General features: G+C 36.9%; 3 protein-coding genes across 4 annotated transcripts; 1 reads left to right on the top strand and 2 right to left on the bottom strand.

Moving 5' to 3' along the window:
- Positions 1 to 257: 257 nt before the first annotated feature.
- On the bottom strand, positions 258 to 3,448 carry LOC147764072 (uncharacterized). The gene has a single exon (XM_087001328.1). It carries the CDS (start codon positions 3,178 to 3,180, stop codon positions 1,528 to 1,530), a length of 1,653 nt encoding a protein of 550 aa, XP_086857454.1. The 5' UTR covers positions 3,181 to 3,448; the 3' UTR covers positions 258 to 1,527.
- A 787-nt stretch (positions 3,449 to 4,235) lies between these two features.
- On the top strand, positions 4,236 to 6,250 carry LOC106159014 (uncharacterized). Its single transcript, XM_013535172.2, has 2 exons — positions 4,236 to 4,268; positions 5,306 to 6,250. Exon 2 carries the CDS (start codon positions 5,339 to 5,341, stop codon positions 6,248 to 6,250), a length of 912 nt encoding a protein of 303 aa, XP_013390626.2. The 5' UTR covers positions 4,236 to 4,268; positions 5,306 to 5,338.
- Positions 6,251 to 6,406: 156 nt separating this feature from the next.
- LOC106159013 (T-complex protein 1 subunit theta) lies at positions 6,407 to 17,456 on the bottom strand. Of its 2 annotated transcripts, XM_087012522.1 has the most exons (17): positions 17,281 to 17,456; positions 16,863 to 16,953; positions 16,402 to 16,481; positions 12,754 to 12,885; positions 12,552 to 12,621; positions 12,160 to 12,288; positions 11,696 to 11,757; positions 11,330 to 11,467; positions 11,017 to 11,088; positions 10,620 to 10,793; positions 10,205 to 10,292; positions 9,967 to 9,993; positions 8,749 to 8,864; positions 8,395 to 8,466; positions 7,869 to 8,033; positions 7,448 to 7,567; positions 6,407 to 7,012 (listed from the first exon to the last, which is right to left on the bottom strand). In XM_087012522.1, the coding sequence occupies exons 1-17, from the start codon at positions 17,338 to 17,340 to the stop codon at positions 6,947 to 6,949; spliced, it is 1,662 nt and encodes a 553-aa protein (XP_086868648.1). In that variant the 5' UTR covers positions 17,341 to 17,456; the 3' UTR covers positions 6,407 to 6,946. The 2 variants fall into 2 exon arrangements, with proteins under 2 accessions (XP_086868648.1, XP_013390625.1); XM_013535171.2 differs by lacking the exon at positions 9,967 to 9,993.
- Positions 17,457 to 17,508: the final 52 nt, after the last annotated feature.

Raw genomic sequence — 17,508 nt, 5'->3', positions numbered from 1 at the left:
TGCTTAGAGTCCGTGGCGTTTTAAAGATTTTAATTTTAATCCTTATTCGACATACACTGCGAGCTAACTTGGTCTTCGTTGCCGCACGTTTATGCCAACATTGCAATTTGAAGCTGCTACTTGTTACTATTGTTGCCGCTAAATGTCACTGCCACTACTACTGCTGCTACGATGACATTGTGCATGAAATAGTCCTTTGAACCCAAGAATCTGATTTCAAACCTTTCAGACAAGATACAAAAACAGAAGACAAACGATAAAGGTTGCATAATTTAATATTCAATAACTGAATGTCGTCATATCACAGTTTCTGAGGACGGACAATTCACATACACGAGTAAATGTCATGGCTTGTACAACCTAATTACACAATGGAAGATCAAGATTTCAAAGTTTCATTAGACAAGCTCAACCAGACCTATGCTTTAGTTAACATGCGTAATTCATATGATTCAACACAAGTGGCCATTTGCTTCTGCTGGCATACCTCTGTGAGAAAGTATCGCTAATCAATGGCGGTAACTGCAATCACAATTTGCTATAATTAACGTTTTGTGTGAACCGCTGAATTATTAATCAAACCTATCAATAGTTCGAATGCTTAATTCCCTCAAATGTGTCTGATTTCAAACTTCTTTTCCTGGTCTTCGTTTCGATGGGATTCTTGACATTTAAGAGTTGTTCGAGTAAGTTGAAATTAATTTCATATCATTCCAACGTTCCATATTCTGTCATTAATAACATTAATTTCAAAGTGACCCGTATAATTATAAAATAGTCCATATTACTTTGCCTTACCATTCAGATTCGCTCTTTCGTGTCATTTTTATCAGAAATTCTAAAAAATGAAAACAAGATTGATTTTCCAGAAATAAAACTAAAACAAAATTATGCATTGTAAATGCATCTTAACACGATGTCTGTAACACAAATTGTAATATGATTTTTTTTTAAATTGAAGCATGACATGTGTCATGTGCTAGTGACATCACAAACACAAAATAATTGGCACAGGTGCTAGGTAGGTAAAAATCCTGTTGGCATATTATACATGTACATACTGAAAAGGTCATTGTCATGTTTAAGCATAATCCGAAACAATTAAAGATAAGTCGTCAAAATTTAAATAGAAAAGGGGTGAAAAAGAAACCTGTGAACACAGCTCGTGATACAAAACACATAAAAAATTGGCACGCGAATCGGTGTAATGTTCTGCACCTTTGATAGCGAAAACTGAATCTTGTCGCTTTTTCTTTGTACATAAATGCTAACTAGTCATCTACAAAAAAGGGAAAATAATCAAACTTGAGCTTAATATCAGTCACACAAAATATCATACTTCATTTACACTGATTATGTTTATATACCAAAAATGCATCCTCCCCACTCCCCTCTAAATGTAAAAAAAAGGGAAAGAAACAAGAAAAAAAAAACGAAAATGTGAAGATGAATCTCCATTTCTAATACTGAAACGTATTATCATATGTATACAACAGATATCACAGCAACAGCCTTCGTCATTAGTAATCAGTTATCACCTGATAATTCAATGGGAAGGTCTGTGCTACTGCTAACTGGTCTTGGTGTGTTTGTTGGGGTATCCTTGTTTGTTATGAATGTCTTACTGGTGACATGAGATTTAGCAGCAGAAGCTGCGCGTTCGCCTTCAATCGGATCGCCGTCATCACCATTATTATCTACCGGGATAACGTCAATTTCTAAATCGTCTGCTTTTTGAGCGTCCTCGACAGCGAGTTCTTCCAGACGAGCGCCTAGGTCGTTTGATAAAAGTTGAGCATGAGCTAAGTGATCGTCGTCCGCGTGACCGTCTACTGGACTTTGTATACCAGAGTCATGATTGTCCATTTTGCTCCGAGATTCTTGGGCACCACGGTCATTGTTTTCATCAATATAATCCCGCGATGTGGAGATTGCTTCTATTTCTGAGCGTCCTTTCTTTTGATTTGATTTTTGCCCCTGTATGAGCATCATCTCCCCCGGGGTAGGGACCCCCGATGTAAATCTTGGCTGTCCCGCCCTGACGGAGCCCGCGAGAGACGGGGGTGGGGGGTATGCAGTTTTGGTCTTCCTTAACTGCTCTAAAGTTGACTTCATTTCCAATGTCAGTTGCTGTTCGATCCCTAAAGGTCGACCAGTTTCGTTCATTACCTGTAAGGTATTCTGTATACCCCCGGTTCTATACGCGTCATAATCAGGATTTCTTTGCTGATGTTTTCGGCGATGTTGTCTAAAAAGTTGTTGCTGCTGCTGGAATTTTTTCCTTAATTTCAAAGGAGTGTTTCTTATTTCTATCAAAGGAAGAGTGTGAGATCTAGAAAAGTTTCCATCGTATGTGTACGGTGTGTGTGGGAACTCCGGGATACTTTTGCCGTAGTCTCCCATAGTCATGGGAGTAGAAGCTCCGTATATACTTCGGGCTATATAGTCTAGTTCGTTTGTCATGGACGTAGGCGGCATAGTGTACGATCTCTGGTAGGAGGTGTATAGGCTCGCCGGCAGAGATTTGAACGTTAGGCCGGGTCTAACTCTCCGACCCGACAACCGAATCATCTGCTGTTTGGCTATATCTTCATCACTCATGGATTTCTTTAGAAAACTGTAAGAGATATTTTCGCTCCTGCCAGTTTGAATTTCAGACAGAGTCGATTTCTCTCGGTCCGGTTTTGTAGCGAAACCGAATTTTGGCAACTTTTGGAACATATCTTTGGTGTGAGCCCGAGGGCTGCTGTAGCCACGGGGACTGACATTACTGCTACTCCGAGCAGAGTTAATATTCTTGTCCTCCTGCTCATCCTCCTCTGAGATAAATGTCTTCTCGTGTTCGCGGTGCGTGGAACCTCCGCCTATGGAACCGAGCATGTTACTCATTAGTTCCCTCTGTGCGATGAATTCCATTTTATGAACTGCCATAGCCGCAGCAGCGGCCGCCTCATTCTCTTGTGCTGCAAAACGTAACATTTTCGTCTCCCAGTAGTTTGGCAAACTTTTTGCCCGCCTCCACTCCTTTTGAACGAAAGGTTTCAGTTCCACCACTGGGAGGTCTGGGACGCTGGAGGGATTCGGTTGGCGACCCTCGGGAGGCCGTATTCCCTTTCCGATGGCCATGAACGCGTCTTGCCTCCGACTCTCAACCTTACAACCATCCCCAGGTTCCGCCATCTTGAGCAGAAAAAGGTTAAATGTTTTTAGGAGCAACTTGTTAAGTCTAACACCCCTCACAGGTGTTAATCTCTCCTAGTTGACCATCGACTGAGCTCTCCTCGATACTGCAAGTCCGTTTACATGTTACGCTAAGATGATTGCCTCAAACTTATGCGTTTTGAAGCCTATTTCTCATTCGCCAGCCATGTATTTGCGCAGGCATTAACATCACATTCTCGGCCAATACTCCACATAATACCGTCAACTTAAGCACAAAGCGCATAGGTTGCTAAGTATGAATGGGGCGACCCCTTACCCCTAGCAACAGCTAAACAATATGGCGGAGTGTGCTGAAAGCTTACCAAGTTAATCAACGATAACGCGCTATTGATATTCTAATGCAAACCGGCTTTGTTCTGTGACCTTTACGTGATAGAAATATAGGCATGTTGTTTATCATAAATAATCACACATGACCTCAATGCTGAATAAGTATTTTCTAAACAAGTTGCTTTTGTTCCTTCCTTCCTTTAAACTGCACAATTTTTCCGCCTTTGAAAATCCTTAGTTAAGAGATCGTAAAGTTCTTTTCTTTTTTATAATTGCATAACCGCTTTAGTTCTCGAAAAATAATGGATATTGCCATTTTGAGGAGGATGAAAACAATATAGAGTCTGCGACGTGATTAACTAAGGAGAGAAAAAGAAAAAAAAATAGAGAGAGGGGGGGGAGAGAGAGAGGGAGAGAGAGAGAGGGGTGGGGGATAAAAAGTGCGGCTGCTTTACTGAAAAAAGGAATGTACCTTGTTATAAGACAAAGTAGTGTGTTATATAGAGTGTTGCCAAGAGAGAGAAAAATGGCAACTTTATAGCATTTTGATAAAGTGACAATTCATACATATTCTTTGTACAGTGTCAATAGTTAAGCGTATGATTGACTGCAACAACTGTTTGCTAATCCTAATCGTTGGCGATAAAGCCTGAAAGTAATCTTGCGAAATGCTAATGATAAACGTTTAATTTATATGACAGCAACCAAAGACTTGAAATAAATCTCTTGCAATCTTAGTTTTGTCCCACTACGAAGCATTTTTGTTGGAGAACAAGGTGAGTTTTAAAATGCGTAAAAAAATGAAAAAGCTTTTTTTTTGGTTTGCAACTTCATGTAACAAGTCACAATATAATCTCAAACGAGAGAGTTAAAAGGGTACAGGAACGCTAAACAGCTAAGCTCTGGTGATTGTTGTTGTTCGCATATACAAGAACTAAATACACTTCACGCTAAAAATTCTAACTGTAGTGGTCGTGGGAAACTGTTTAGAAGCGTTTATGTACATACATATGTCATCTATGTCCGACATCAGTTGCACCGGTGATAAATTTCGCTACCGTAACAACAGACAAGATTAGTCGTGTATATCACAGATAAATATGTGGTCTTAGTGTGTATCTTAGCATAACTCAGTACACCTCTGCCAGATTGTTTTACCGTTTATCTGTGGATTTATAAATCTGAAGAGACACTTAAACGGAGTGCTCTCAGTAAATATATGCAATAGCGCTTACATCAAAGATATAAGTTAAAAAAAGGATTAGCTAAAGGGCTTACATAAGTGTTTAGTCTTAGCTCTCTCTCTCTCTGGTTGTGTGTGTGTGTGTGTGTGTGTGTGTGTGTGTGTACGCGCTTCCGTGTGTATTATCTCTTTTATTGCAAGAATGCAGCAGCTGAGCATCAGGTAAATGTCCCACTGAAGCAATCACCTTCTAAACAAGCCATCAGGGCCTGTGGGTGTTTTCTCCTAAATACTGGTAAATTTCAAGGTCAATTCAAATTTATAAGAACGATAAGAATCTAAATAGACTGAGTCATAAGAATATTCTTATTGACTTTTGTCATAACTTCCAAGTCACACATCCTTTGTTTAGAGATACGTTTTTGAGGGTTTTTCTTTTTCATAACTTATCAAATGCAAGCCATATGGCTCTTCTGAAAATAAATGAAAAAATGCAATTGAATATGTCAAGTCACAAAGTTACAGCCTGTTTACTGTTCAATATACTGGTTGAAGCTGGATAAGTCACACATTATTGCCATATGGCCATTTTATATGTCAAGTGACCCCATATATCAACTTTTCTTTCAGAGGTTAAAGCTCACTCTAGATGTTTCAAGAAAAATGGATACCACATTTCAGCAAGTGGGAAAATCACCAGTTTTTGCCTCACAACCAAGAAAACATCGACTGGGCCAGTCAAAAGCTCACATCTGCAGCCTTATAGGTGATCTGGCCTTCGAACAGTTTAAGGATGGGCGAGAAAATCTGTATAGAAACCGCAGAAAATACAGATTGCCGTCAAAATTCGGCCAGGTTATTGCCAAGCCGGACTTCGAGTCCAAATTTGTGGCCTTGAACAACGCCAAAGAAGCTGGGCGAGTCAAAGTGGTTCCGTGCCACGCGAACAGCGCGAAAGGCGTTCGCGGGGGTAGCGTAGGTAACTCAAGACTTCAAAACCTCACTTTTCCGCCTGTGTGCCATCGCATGACCAGCTCCTGTCCTTTGGTCATAGAAACTGGACATTACTGCGACGTGCTGGGGCACTTCTCCTGCGTGGACTGCAGCCGAACAAGAAAGCGTTGCCGCTACGAGGAAGGACACAGGCGCGCCTACGCCGGCATACACGTGAGCCCCAAATTACTTTGTGCGCCGAAGAAGATAGAAGAGCAGTTAATTTGGGACCTCCTGTCTCTCCCAATGGAGCGTACACCGCTACAAGAGGTACCCAGTGGTAGAACATGCTTTATGTGCCGTATGCGACAGGGAACCTTTACAATGCGCACACATTTCTGTGGCCATTTGGCTTCGGAAAATGATATCCTCTTACGTGTGATGAAGAGAAATTCCGAAGCTGCGGAAGTTAAGAGACAGGACACATGTATAGAAGAGGTGGCAAAAAGTAACAGCATTGCAAAGGCAGCTGTAGACTTGAATACTTATCCCGTGCACAATTTCGCTTATACCCCAAGAAACAGTTTTGCAGACTTAACGCCTGCTCCACCTATGGTTGATAAAACGAAGCAGAACTATTGAAAAAGACGCCATGAATAATTCCAACTTTTGCAAGATAGATCACTTTTAACTATTTTGGAATGGAATTTTACGTTTTATCAAATATTGTAACATGACTGTAAATGTAGCGGTTATTTTTCTCTCGACGTTCAAATAAAGTCATATTAAAAACAAATGTTTTAAGAAGTAGGTACATTTTTATTGGGAAAGCACGATTACAAAACACAGCAGGCACAGTTCTATTTCAGTCTATAAATAATTGTCATAATCTCAGCCACTGACTTGTATCAAAACCATTTCCATTCTCTATCTAATAAAAGAAAATTGTGCGAGTGTGAGAAAACAACACCCATTCAACACATATTTAAAATTGGCCAAATTTGTTCCTATTGACTTTTTGAAGTGAAAGTTGTTGACTAATGTTTTCTCTCATCCAGAGAGTTAAGTGATCTGATGCCCCAAAGGAATGCATGAATATACATTTATCACTCTCCTTCCTACAACATTAGGAACTCCCAAGCTCTCCTTCATCATTCCTAAGTCTGTTCTAGTGAACTAGAATCCTAGAAGGCATGTCCTGAACCAATTGCCAGTTTACGCATAGAACAAATTTCCATCCAGGTGTAATCCAATATATTCTTACATACTGTATTCAAGCCTTGGACACTTTCACAGTTTCTTACACCCTTTTTTAAAGGAAGATTCGTTTGGACCAATTTAATCTTCATCCCAATCTTGGTTCTTTTTTGCTTTGGGTCCTCCAGCTGCTTTGGCCATAATAATCTGGGGACAAAAATGGAAACTAATTAGTTAATTGAACATGGGTGTTATTAATTTCATAGTGGACCATGTAAATATCCTGTTGCCATCACAGCTGCAAGCAAGTTTTCTTGGTTTTACGTTAACCTATAGCTGCAGCATACAACAACTCAAGGTGTTTGTAAGAAACCCATAGTGCCTTCAATCTTTTTCTAAAATTCCATGAAATTTGAAACCACTGAATGAGTTAAAATTGAAGCACCCACAGTAAATCACCAATGTTCTCAACACAAAAATATTGTGAGAAAGAGGGGGGCTTTACAGAGAGTGCAACATCCTATCAATTGACATTATCCCACTGTTACATTAAATAGCACTGCTCTGACAAAACAATGGAACTGATCTGCTGTACAACAGCCTGTGGTTTATACTGAAGTATTACAAGTCTACAGTCCCTACCTGGTCCACTTTGAGCACAGTATTGGCAGCATTGGTGGCAAACTTCAAGCCCCAGTACTTGGTGGTGTAGAGATCAAGAATGTTGGCTTCCAAAGCATCTCTGATAGCTGCTCCCTCGCCCTAAAAAGTAACAAATTTCAACATAGGAATTCCAAGTTCAAACTGGTACTGGTTGTAAACTGCTATCATAAAATGAAAATCCAGATGTATCTAAGCTATTCTTTTAAATTACACTTCGATTTTATAATTCCTACTTCGACCTAAACACTGACTGCAAGAGATAAGAGTTAGATGAAAGCTTCCTGAACTAGTCTTTGGTATAATCTTACTAAATTTGAACCCATGCCTTCCCACTTTGTTAGAACTATAATTATTGACCCATCAAGTCAGTATCTTAAAATATCAAACATCAACAACATACCCCAATATCAAATCCCATATTTTTGCCTCCCTCTTGGTGGGCTGCATACAGCTTGGAGATGACCTCTGTCCCCTTGACGCCAGTGTTCTCAGACAATGCCTTGGGGACCACCTCAAGCGCCTCAGCAAACTTCTTGATAGCATACTGCTCTAGACCAGGACAGGTCTGGAGGGGAAAAAAAAGATGCAAATTTAATATGCACTGCTTCAATTACTATTAACTCTGCATAGATTAAAAAAAGTAATAATAATGAATAATAAATGAATAAATAAAAAAAGTTTTGCATATTATGCTTTCCCAGGTCAAGACAATTCATTAAACACATAAGTTTAAAATACAAAACTCAATTATATATAGAATGATACAGGGCAAGGATTTTGGGCTTGTTTCAGGAACAAAAAATACAAACATGTAAGATTTCATTACACAAATATTTCAAAATGATATCAAACAGAGACCCAACTCAGACCCAATCACCACCACTGCAACGAGATCTGCAGAGGATAGTAAAATTTTAAAACATTACCTCTCCATACGAAGTGAGCTGTTTGGCCAGCTCAATCTCTGTGGCACCTGCTCCAGGTAGCAAACGGTCATCCTGCAAATATAAAGAGGTAGACAAATTACATCAAAACAAGCCTATAGCTCTCTTGTAAATGTGCTAATATGAAATGTTGCATAAAGCATATATCATGACATTGTTATCACAGGACACTAAAATAGTTTAATTTCAAAGAAAATCAACACATTCACACTGGAAAAATTGCATTGTAATCAAATATGTTCAAATTTCAAAAATAATATCTCAAACCTCATGACACGATAGATTTTATTTCCTTTTTTTAAATGGTAGGAAGTCTTATAATGTGATAAAACTCACCTTGGTGAGTGCTTTGTATGTATTGACCCCATCATCTATGGCTCTCTCAATGTCGTCCATGATGTTATCAGTGGAGCCTCTTATCACAATGGTGGACACAGTGCTCTCAGCAGTATCTGAAAAATTAAACATGTTTGTATCTACCGTATACCTTTTTTTGCAACAGAAATATATTAATATAGCAAAAAGATCATGTATCTCTCACAAGGAAGCCTACAAACAAAACTGTAAATACTAACAACAGTTTCCGGTAGCTGAATTTGGATGCAACAGTTTCTGTAAAAAAAAAAATATGCATAATCCATTAAAAACATTAAATGATCAGCATCCTGAAAACTTGGGAAAAGCTGTAAATATGAACCAAGTCCTGCTTCAAAAAATTGCAATCACCCCACACTTTAAGGCAGGGGAGGGGGGGGAGTGAAAACTCTTTTGCTGCAAATGAAATGTTAAAAATTGGTAAACAAGGACTGTACTTATCCTGAAACTTCTAATTCGGTGTTATAGCCTACTGGGACAGCCTTGCATCAGCCATTACAACAAATGAGCAACAAATTACCCATGTCACTTGTACTACAAAATGAAATACATTGAACAACCCAAGAGAGATTGATTTACTTACACAGGAGGCTCAATGATAGGCCACTTAATCATAGCAACACATTACAGTAGTATTCACAAGCTAACTATACAGGATCATTTCAGGGTCTGTTAACTACCAACCCAGTAGCAAAAACTTATAAAAATGCAATTTGCTTTAGTACTACCAGAGTGAAGCAGTTTATGGATTAAATATAGATTAAAGATTTTGTTGAGGTAAAAATCACAGCGAAAATTTGGCTATCACACTTGGTAATTATGTCTATGTGGAGTAGAAAAAATATGTTTTGGCGAGTGCAAAATATTTCAGGGGAAACAAAACACTGCATGTCAATGTTAATACTTTAAGCGAATGTTGTCTGAAATGGACATATTCAAGGAACAACTGGAATGTAATATACCATAATCCAATACTGGTAAGCAGTGCTAATGAACATTATCCATAATGAAATGTGCACCCTACACAGTGTTAGGTAACATTGTCTGTTAAAGTGAAACAAACACGCAACATTATACAAAATGTTATGATCAGTAAGAAACGATCTATACATATGTAAAACCACACGCTGTTTGCAAAGAAAAAAAGTGTTCAAAACCACAGTTTTAACCAATGATTACCTTCAAAGCGAAGTGCAGGATTTAATCCTATAAAACAAAAGTGTATCAAAAACTCGATGCGTAACCAAAGCACAGACATTAAAAAACAAATATGTACCATTTTAAAGCAAAGAGAAGGGCTAGAAATTCATTTTCATTCATATATTTTTTTTAATTCTAGCACTTAGAAAGTGCTGAGCCAGCTATAGTGGGCAACAATGAACTAAATATCAAGTCAGTGATAAACTACAGCAAATACCTTGTTTGAAGATGACCACTGGAGTTTCGCCTATCTCATCTATGTAGACATGGTCACAGTGTCCAGCTTCTTCTGCCGTAGGGGCAGTCTGAAATAGAGGAAGAACGGCCATTGGACAGCGCAAACAAACAAGCTATACATCAATGATTTAACAACCAAGTGCTCCCAACATGTCAGACTTTTTTCACAACAAACATCACCAGTCATATATGGGTTAATGTCTCAAAATGTTTATCACTGTCAATAGTTATTTCATTTCAATAAATACCTCTGTAAAAATAGATGTGTTAAATTTGGCTTGCATAATCCGTGAAATTATTCCCCACAATGCTGTCTCTCATAAGCACTGTTTCTTATCCGAAACAACTTTATATGCTGGCAAAGATAAAAGTACTAACAAAATCAAGAGACTTACCAAGCGAGGTAGAGGAGTGGCCCCAATTGCTCTGCATAACCTCCGTAAGTCCCATTTGGATAACAATCTTACTACCATCATTTTGTACTTGTTGGCATAGTGGAGAGCCAATTCGCCAACTTTACCTCCAGACACTATCACTTTGCAGCCAGTCTCTGCAATGGCTTTAATTTGCTGGAGAACGAAAATATAATAAAGTTATCACTTAAAGTGTTGATGTGATTTGATAAAATGTTAATGTGATAGAGTTGTCTAGCAGTCCAGTTACTTAACAGCATGTAAATGGAAATTATAATACTTTTCATAGCTAAATGAGGTTTTATATCTAATACGGCTGGGGGGAAACCTGCAAGTCAGCAAACACCACAAAATAAGCCAAACAGTTGACCTTACTTACCTCTTCAATCTGGTTTTCCTCTCCTTTATTGAAATCCATCAATTCTTTAGCAGTCTTAATCAACACAGTTCCCTGAAAAACAATTTACGTGACATTTACTGCACCCAAATTGTCCTCTCACAGAACAAGCTGCAAGCACTCAAAGCATATCGCCCTCAACATCTCTCTTCAATCAATCTGTTAGTACAAGTTATGAGGTGAAAAACTGTACATTCCTTTTCCATTACATTAATTTTCATTTCAAACAATGAGGACTTATATTACACCTACTGTAAAGACACACGCAAATGACACCATCTCTGAACTGCCTTACCTTGGTCTCTGTTTGAATGATATCTAATGGGCAGGAGAAGACGGCAACTTTAGCATCTGATGCCTTGGTGACCTCTCCCTCAGCCTCACGCTTGAACACCATACCGCTGACAACACTGGAACTGTGTATGCCAGACCCCTAGGAAAATGATAACACTGATTAGAGTGGATCTTAATTAAATTAGAGCTTACAAGGAAGCAAAAACTGCTGCAATCTAATTTCTGTTAGAATAAGTGAACCCATAAAAAAATTAAAAATTAAACAAAACAAAAACACATACAATACATAATAAATAAATAATAAACTAAGATGCCACAAGAGCGACAAGTGCTAGATGCTACACATCAGCAGAAAAGTTACACTTACCAATATTTTACATACTCTAATATTATCAACGCTGAAGCTCAATTTGTTTTTCATTACTGATACTGAAAATGAAAGAAACACAGATAAGTAAAACAGATCACGAGAACACTCCTTTCCCCTTTTGTTCCACTTTTCAACTAGTTGTTGTAAAGTTTTGGTCTCTTTAAATGTATCCTAATAAGAGCTTTCGTAGTAGAAGATTCTTAAAACTCCTCAATGATTAAACTGTAAACAATAAATTTTAAACAACCACACAATACTGCATTTGTACTATCTAATAGTTGTGGCTCAGGTTGGCCTCTATTCAAAAACACGAATGTTCTGAATTGTCACAAAACCAAAATACCAACTATAAAGGTGCATTTAGATAAAAAAAAAAAACATGATTCACAATTAAAACCACCAGATAAAGCTGTCAAAGAGTTATAATCACTCTAGTTTGGTGGCACTTTCCTGATACTTACTACATGCATCTGCTATTAAATCAGCCAAAAAGTCTTCGTTGCCATACTGTTTACTCATCACAGAGGTGCGTATTGCCTTTATCACTTCAGACTTGTTCTTCATGTCCTTTACACTGCCAACAACTAAATCTGTAAATAATAAGTTACACACATTTAATTGGACTTGAGGATATTCCCATCTTGGTTTCATCAAAAAATATGTGGCATGTAAACAGTTTATCTTGGATCCATATGTCATTTAAACATAATTGTTATAAATATTTGGTATTGGGGCAAATCAATGGTGGAATATGAAAATGAAGACCAGTACTTTCTCACTCTTGCTAAATGTTTGCTTTTCATGTAAAAACATGTCAATGAACATAAACACACCTTTTGATCATTTCACTTACCAGGAATTATTTCTAAAGCTTTCTGGCAAGCAAGCTCATAACCTTCAACTACCTCTGTTACAGAAAGTCCCTGGAAAAATGAAACAATTACACTGAAGCAATATTTAGCATCAATAACAATACAATAACATAAATTTGACCATTTTCCACAACATGGTACATATATAATAAAATAGCCATCTCTAGTTCTCGTGATTCTTACCAATTTCAACAACTCCTCTGCACTTTCTAGTAAGGCCCCTGCGAACACTAAGACAAAGTTGGTTCCATCTCCACATTCTTGTTCCTGCTGCTGAGAGGCTAAAACCAGCATTTTTGCGGCTGGATGTTGTACCTAATACATAATGAGTAATATATGAAGTAATGGCAAATCATATGCTGCACTTAGTGCTTTACAATAAATACTTCCTGTTTCAAAATGAAAAAGAAAGGTTAATTAGACATGCTCTTACCTCTCCCTTAAATCAGAACTTGTCACAAGCTTTTTCCTTCTATATGGAATATTCAACTGAACAGTGCAAGAGACAACAATAAGAGTGCTGCACGGAAGGTATTATTTCTAACTTCCAGGTCCTCTTTAACATTTATGATTTTCTCCAATTACTCTGAAGTGCCAAATAAACGTGCCGGCACTATTTTTTTTTCGGAAATTTTCCACCCGGCACGATCTTATTCTCCCCGGCACGATTAATAATTTTCCACACGGCACGGTTATTTGGCACTCACTGTGCCGGTTGGAAATGTTGTTGATCGTTTCGGAAATGTTGATGATCGTTTCATTGGACAAGTTAATAATTATTAATGAACTGTCGCAAGCACTACACTCGAACTTGTTTTTAGCGTAAATAAAAGCCAGTGTTTCTCCAGCATATAACAATGTAAAGAGCGAGGCGCCGTGCTTATATTTGTCAAAAGCACCGCCTCGCTGGGCTGAATGGAACAAAAAAGTATATTTTCACTCATGTTAACTGAAATTTATATTTATTTCTAAGCAAATATGGCATTCTATTTACATACTGTACGTAATCCCATGCTTCTGAGCACTTGATTTAGTAGTAACGAAAATACGCATGCGCGTATGCTATCTCCCTGTGAGTGCCTCATTTTCGCAGTTCTGTGCTTTATTTGAAGTATACGAGACAGAGCAAAACGAGGCAACTCCTCTCGACAACATTTAGTCACATGTCACAAATACACTTTCTCTGTCACTTCGTCATGTTCCGAAATTAAGACCGCCTGTTGTGTTTTTATAGTTTACGTTTATTCACTGATAAAAATGGAGAAAATTAAGTGCACTTTGTTGATTTTATAAATTTGGAGAAGATTTTCTACCGATTTACGGGTTAGTTTTGTGAAAGCAGTAGCGTTGTAAAACTGGGTCACGTCAGTATTTCGCGTGCATTGAATATGAATTTCCATGAATAGAATCATATAAATGAACAAACAAAGAACTCAAATTGGTGATATGTGTGATTTAAATCTCTTTAATTCTGAAAAATTCATTTCACGGTGTTTGAAGTTGTTGATTATAAATTACATCTCAAACTACGTATAATTAGTAGCGGGAGTCGCTTTGCGCTGAACGACAGGAGAGAGAACATTTTTTGCGGCAGTTTTATTTAAGGATGAAGCGCTCCCACACGCAAAGTCAATTGACCAGTTACTTTCAGAAAGGTGAAAAATGGTAAGAAAAACATATTATATCACTTTTTTGGTCAATCCAAAAATAATTCAATATAGGAAGCCCTCTTTCTTGATTCCTGTAAGTATTAAAGCAGTAATTTTTTTTTTTTTTTAGTATGTTCTATAATTTTTGAAAGTTTAAATTAGCATTATAGGAACTGCAGCTGCTGAACCTTAAACTTCAAGATTGACTAAACTGACTGAATGCATAGACAGGAAAATAAATTTTGTCTAAACCTTTGTTATGCAGACTTTACGAAAGGCGTCGGACCGTCGGACATGCCTGGCAAATTTCGTCTCGGTCCGATAAAAATTCCTCTATCGTCGGACCTTATGTACGGCGAGTTTTCAAACTGACTGGAAATGTGTAAATATAAGGAATACCTTGTTGTTTCTTTTCTGGACGATATATTTTACTTCATTCGAAAAGAGACGGGGTGAAAATCTCGGGGAGTTCCCAGCTAATTATACATAATTTATTAACCTCAGTTTCACTCACAAATACTATTTTGTGACTGGCTGAGGTTGGGGGATTCCTGGATGATGTAATGTATAGTCTCGTTTTCGTTTTTGTAATACCCCTAAAAATGGCCGCAACACATGTGCTCGTGCTATTTGCGTTTTTACAGACTTGATCCTCTGTTTTTAGTCATTATCAGTCGTACACAGTACTCATGGATAAGCCTTTTGTTTAGAAAATGACTTTGTTGAACTTTAAACACTTCGTTGGTGCAAAGCGTGGCAAAAATGAAAACGAAGCGAGGAAGAGAAACGGAAGTTTACTAAAATTGGTAAGAAGGTAGACCCTGGCGGACTTATGATCTGTAGGAGAGGAAAATAGTGTGAGCCAAGTGTCAGGAGTACTAAAGTTTTTATTTTGATCAATAGCAACATAACTGTTACAGCTTTATTACGGGTTCTTAAAGTATGGAACATATGTACGTATTTGCATGTACCGTTCACCACGAATTGGAGAAAGAGCACATGAACTTGAGAAAAGCTCACCGTTTGAGTTTCTTTTTATAAAAAAGAAATAAAGTGAAGAAGGGACTTACACTCGGACTGGACAGTCCCTGTCAAAGCTTCAATTGGATGAAAGAGACCGCCTTACTATGCTGTTTCAAAATGCATATGTTATTGCCAAAAACAACGTGTGAAATGGTTATCTGATTAACGGACGTTTTTATGGACATACATTTGATATTACTAGCTACACATTCTTCATACTTGTATTGTTTTTAGTCCTTGTGTCATTCCACAATGTTTTTTTTCATTAAATAAAAAAACTCGTTATGCAAGTAATTTTTTGTCTATTTTTTTTCTTATTTTACTTTTTTACAAATAAATATATATCAAAAATTTAATATTTGATTTAATGTCAGTGATTTAAAACCTTAGAAAATACACATGAAAACATGTATAATGGTTCATATTTCTATTATTTTACTTCGGTCTGACAGATTTTGTTTCGGTCTGACAGAATTTTCAAGCTTGGCAGACTGAATGTCTGACAGATTTTTTGGCCTTTCGTAAAGTCTGGTTATGTGATTACTAAATTAATTCCTCAAAACATCTAAAACAAGACAATTCAGTGACACATAAGATGTAAAAAAAATTACATAAATACCCTAAAATGCACCAAATTGCACCTCCATTGAAAAAAATTTCCAGGGGAGCTTGGTGATAGAGATTACTCTAAATAGTTAAACTATGTGTATAAAATCAAAGGTAAATTTGTCTAGATATTGTGTTTTTTATGTTTAATAGTCAAAACATAATTTTCCCAGATTGTAATATAATTTAAAATTGCCATTACAATTATTCATTTAAATTATTAAAATTGATAAAATTTTCCGGGGGGCACAGTTATTCCGCTACGCACTGTTATTAAATATCGGGAATTTTTCCAGGGGGCACAGTTATTCCGCTAGGCACTGTCATTAATTTTGGAAAATTTTCCAGGGGGCACTGTTATTCCGGTAGGCACTCTTATTCGGCACTTCAGAGTACTCAATATCATTCAACCTTGAAGAAACTATTTGGAACAAAGTTTACGATTCATATATGATAATCAACAATTTTGAATAGATTGAGCCCAGCACAAGTTTAATGAATGTCATTTAAGATAGATCATACAAATATTTATCTTAGTGTGCTTTTAACAAACCTCCAACTCCCTTAGTATTGTGGCTGCATCATTTGTTACAAATAACTTTTCTAAATGATTGATGACCATTTTGTTTTGCCCTGAAAATTGAAAAGATTAAAAATTTTAATTGTTTAGTATTAGAGAAATACATATATAAATAAATAAAAATAAAAGGCATACATTAAAACATAAAAAACTAATAATGCACAAAGAATGGATGCTTCAAACTTTACATAAATTTAAAATAATACTAGTACATGAAAATGACATTCTAAATACCAGGCCATTTGTAAACAATAATACAGCATTTTTTTACCCATTTTGGAAAATTTGATAAAGTTGAAATTTATGCATTTGTAAATACCGGAAAGTAGTGAGCTAACAACACAAATTTCTAGAACATTCTTTTCTTAAACCCAAACTAACTCTTTCTCGTTCTGATACTTTTCGTTATAAATGATAAAAATACAACTCCATACCATGGGGCCCATAGGCTGATCGTGTTGTCTTTGCTAGCTCTCCACAAGCTTCTATATTTCTGTAAACTGCTTCTTCCAAGCCTGAGTAATGCTGTATAAAAATGATTATAATTCATTCTTCAATTTTTCATGTTGAATAGTGGATTTCAATGATCTTAATGCAACTCTATAAATCTTTATTTTGCAAATAAACCCACTATATGGACAAACATATTGGTCTTATTTAACGACAAGAACAATAGTTACGAATACTTAAAACGTCAAAATGCCAAATAAGGTGTTGACCATGTGCTATCTGTACTGCACGTGTTCTATTTGTTTCACCTATACAACTCCTGATAGTTTTTGTCTTATTGAGGAAATATATTAACAGCATCGCCTCACACTAAATATACACATTAAATAGTGTTAAACTCACCCTGGCTCCCTCTTTAAGCATTTGGGCAAAGCCCGGGGGTTTTGGGATATGCATCGCCATTTTCAGTTGCCTTGGATGTACCTAAAACAGAGATTGGATTCATGCTTTATCATAGCTAATTTTAAACTTCAGTAATAAGTTGACAAATAAGAAAATAACATTAAGCTTTTATTTTCTAAAATTACTTTATATATATCATATTACGGGTTTAAATTGAGCAATATCAAA

The sequence above is a fragment of the Lingula anatina genome, chromosome 1 (genome assembly GCF_051362555.1).
Source record: "Lingula anatina isolate TDL-2025a chromosome 1, LinAna3.0, whole genome shotgun sequence".
Lineage (NCBI taxonomy): Eukaryota > Metazoa > Brachiopoda > Lingulata > Lingulida > Lingulidae > Lingula > Lingula anatina.
Note: the sequence above shows the minus strand (reverse complement) of the source record. Positions and strands in the feature narration are given on the sequence as shown.

Excerpts from the sequence above, each read along its gene's own strand:
- LOC147764072 (XM_087001328.1), bottom strand. The coding sequence starts at position 3,180 with ATGGCGGAACCTGGGGATGGTTGTAAGGTTGAGAGTCGGAGGCAAGAC.
- LOC106159013 (XM_087012522.1), bottom strand. The coding sequence starts at position 17,340 with ATGGCGATGCATATCCCAAAACCCCCGGGCTTTGCCCAAATGCTTAAA. Across the intron at positions 11,758-12,159 it reads TTTAATAGCAGATGCATGTA|TATCAGTAATGAAAAACAAA; the intron begins GTAAGTATCAGG and ends TTTCATTTTCAG. Across the intron at positions 10,794-11,016 it reads AGGAAAACCAGATTGAAGAG|CAAATTAAAGCCATTGCAGA; the intron begins GTAAGTAAGGTC and ends TTCGTTCTCCAG.
- LOC106159014 (XM_013535172.2), top strand. The coding sequence starts at position 5,339 with ATGGATACCACATTTCAGCAAGTGGGAAAATCACCAGTTTTTGCCTCA.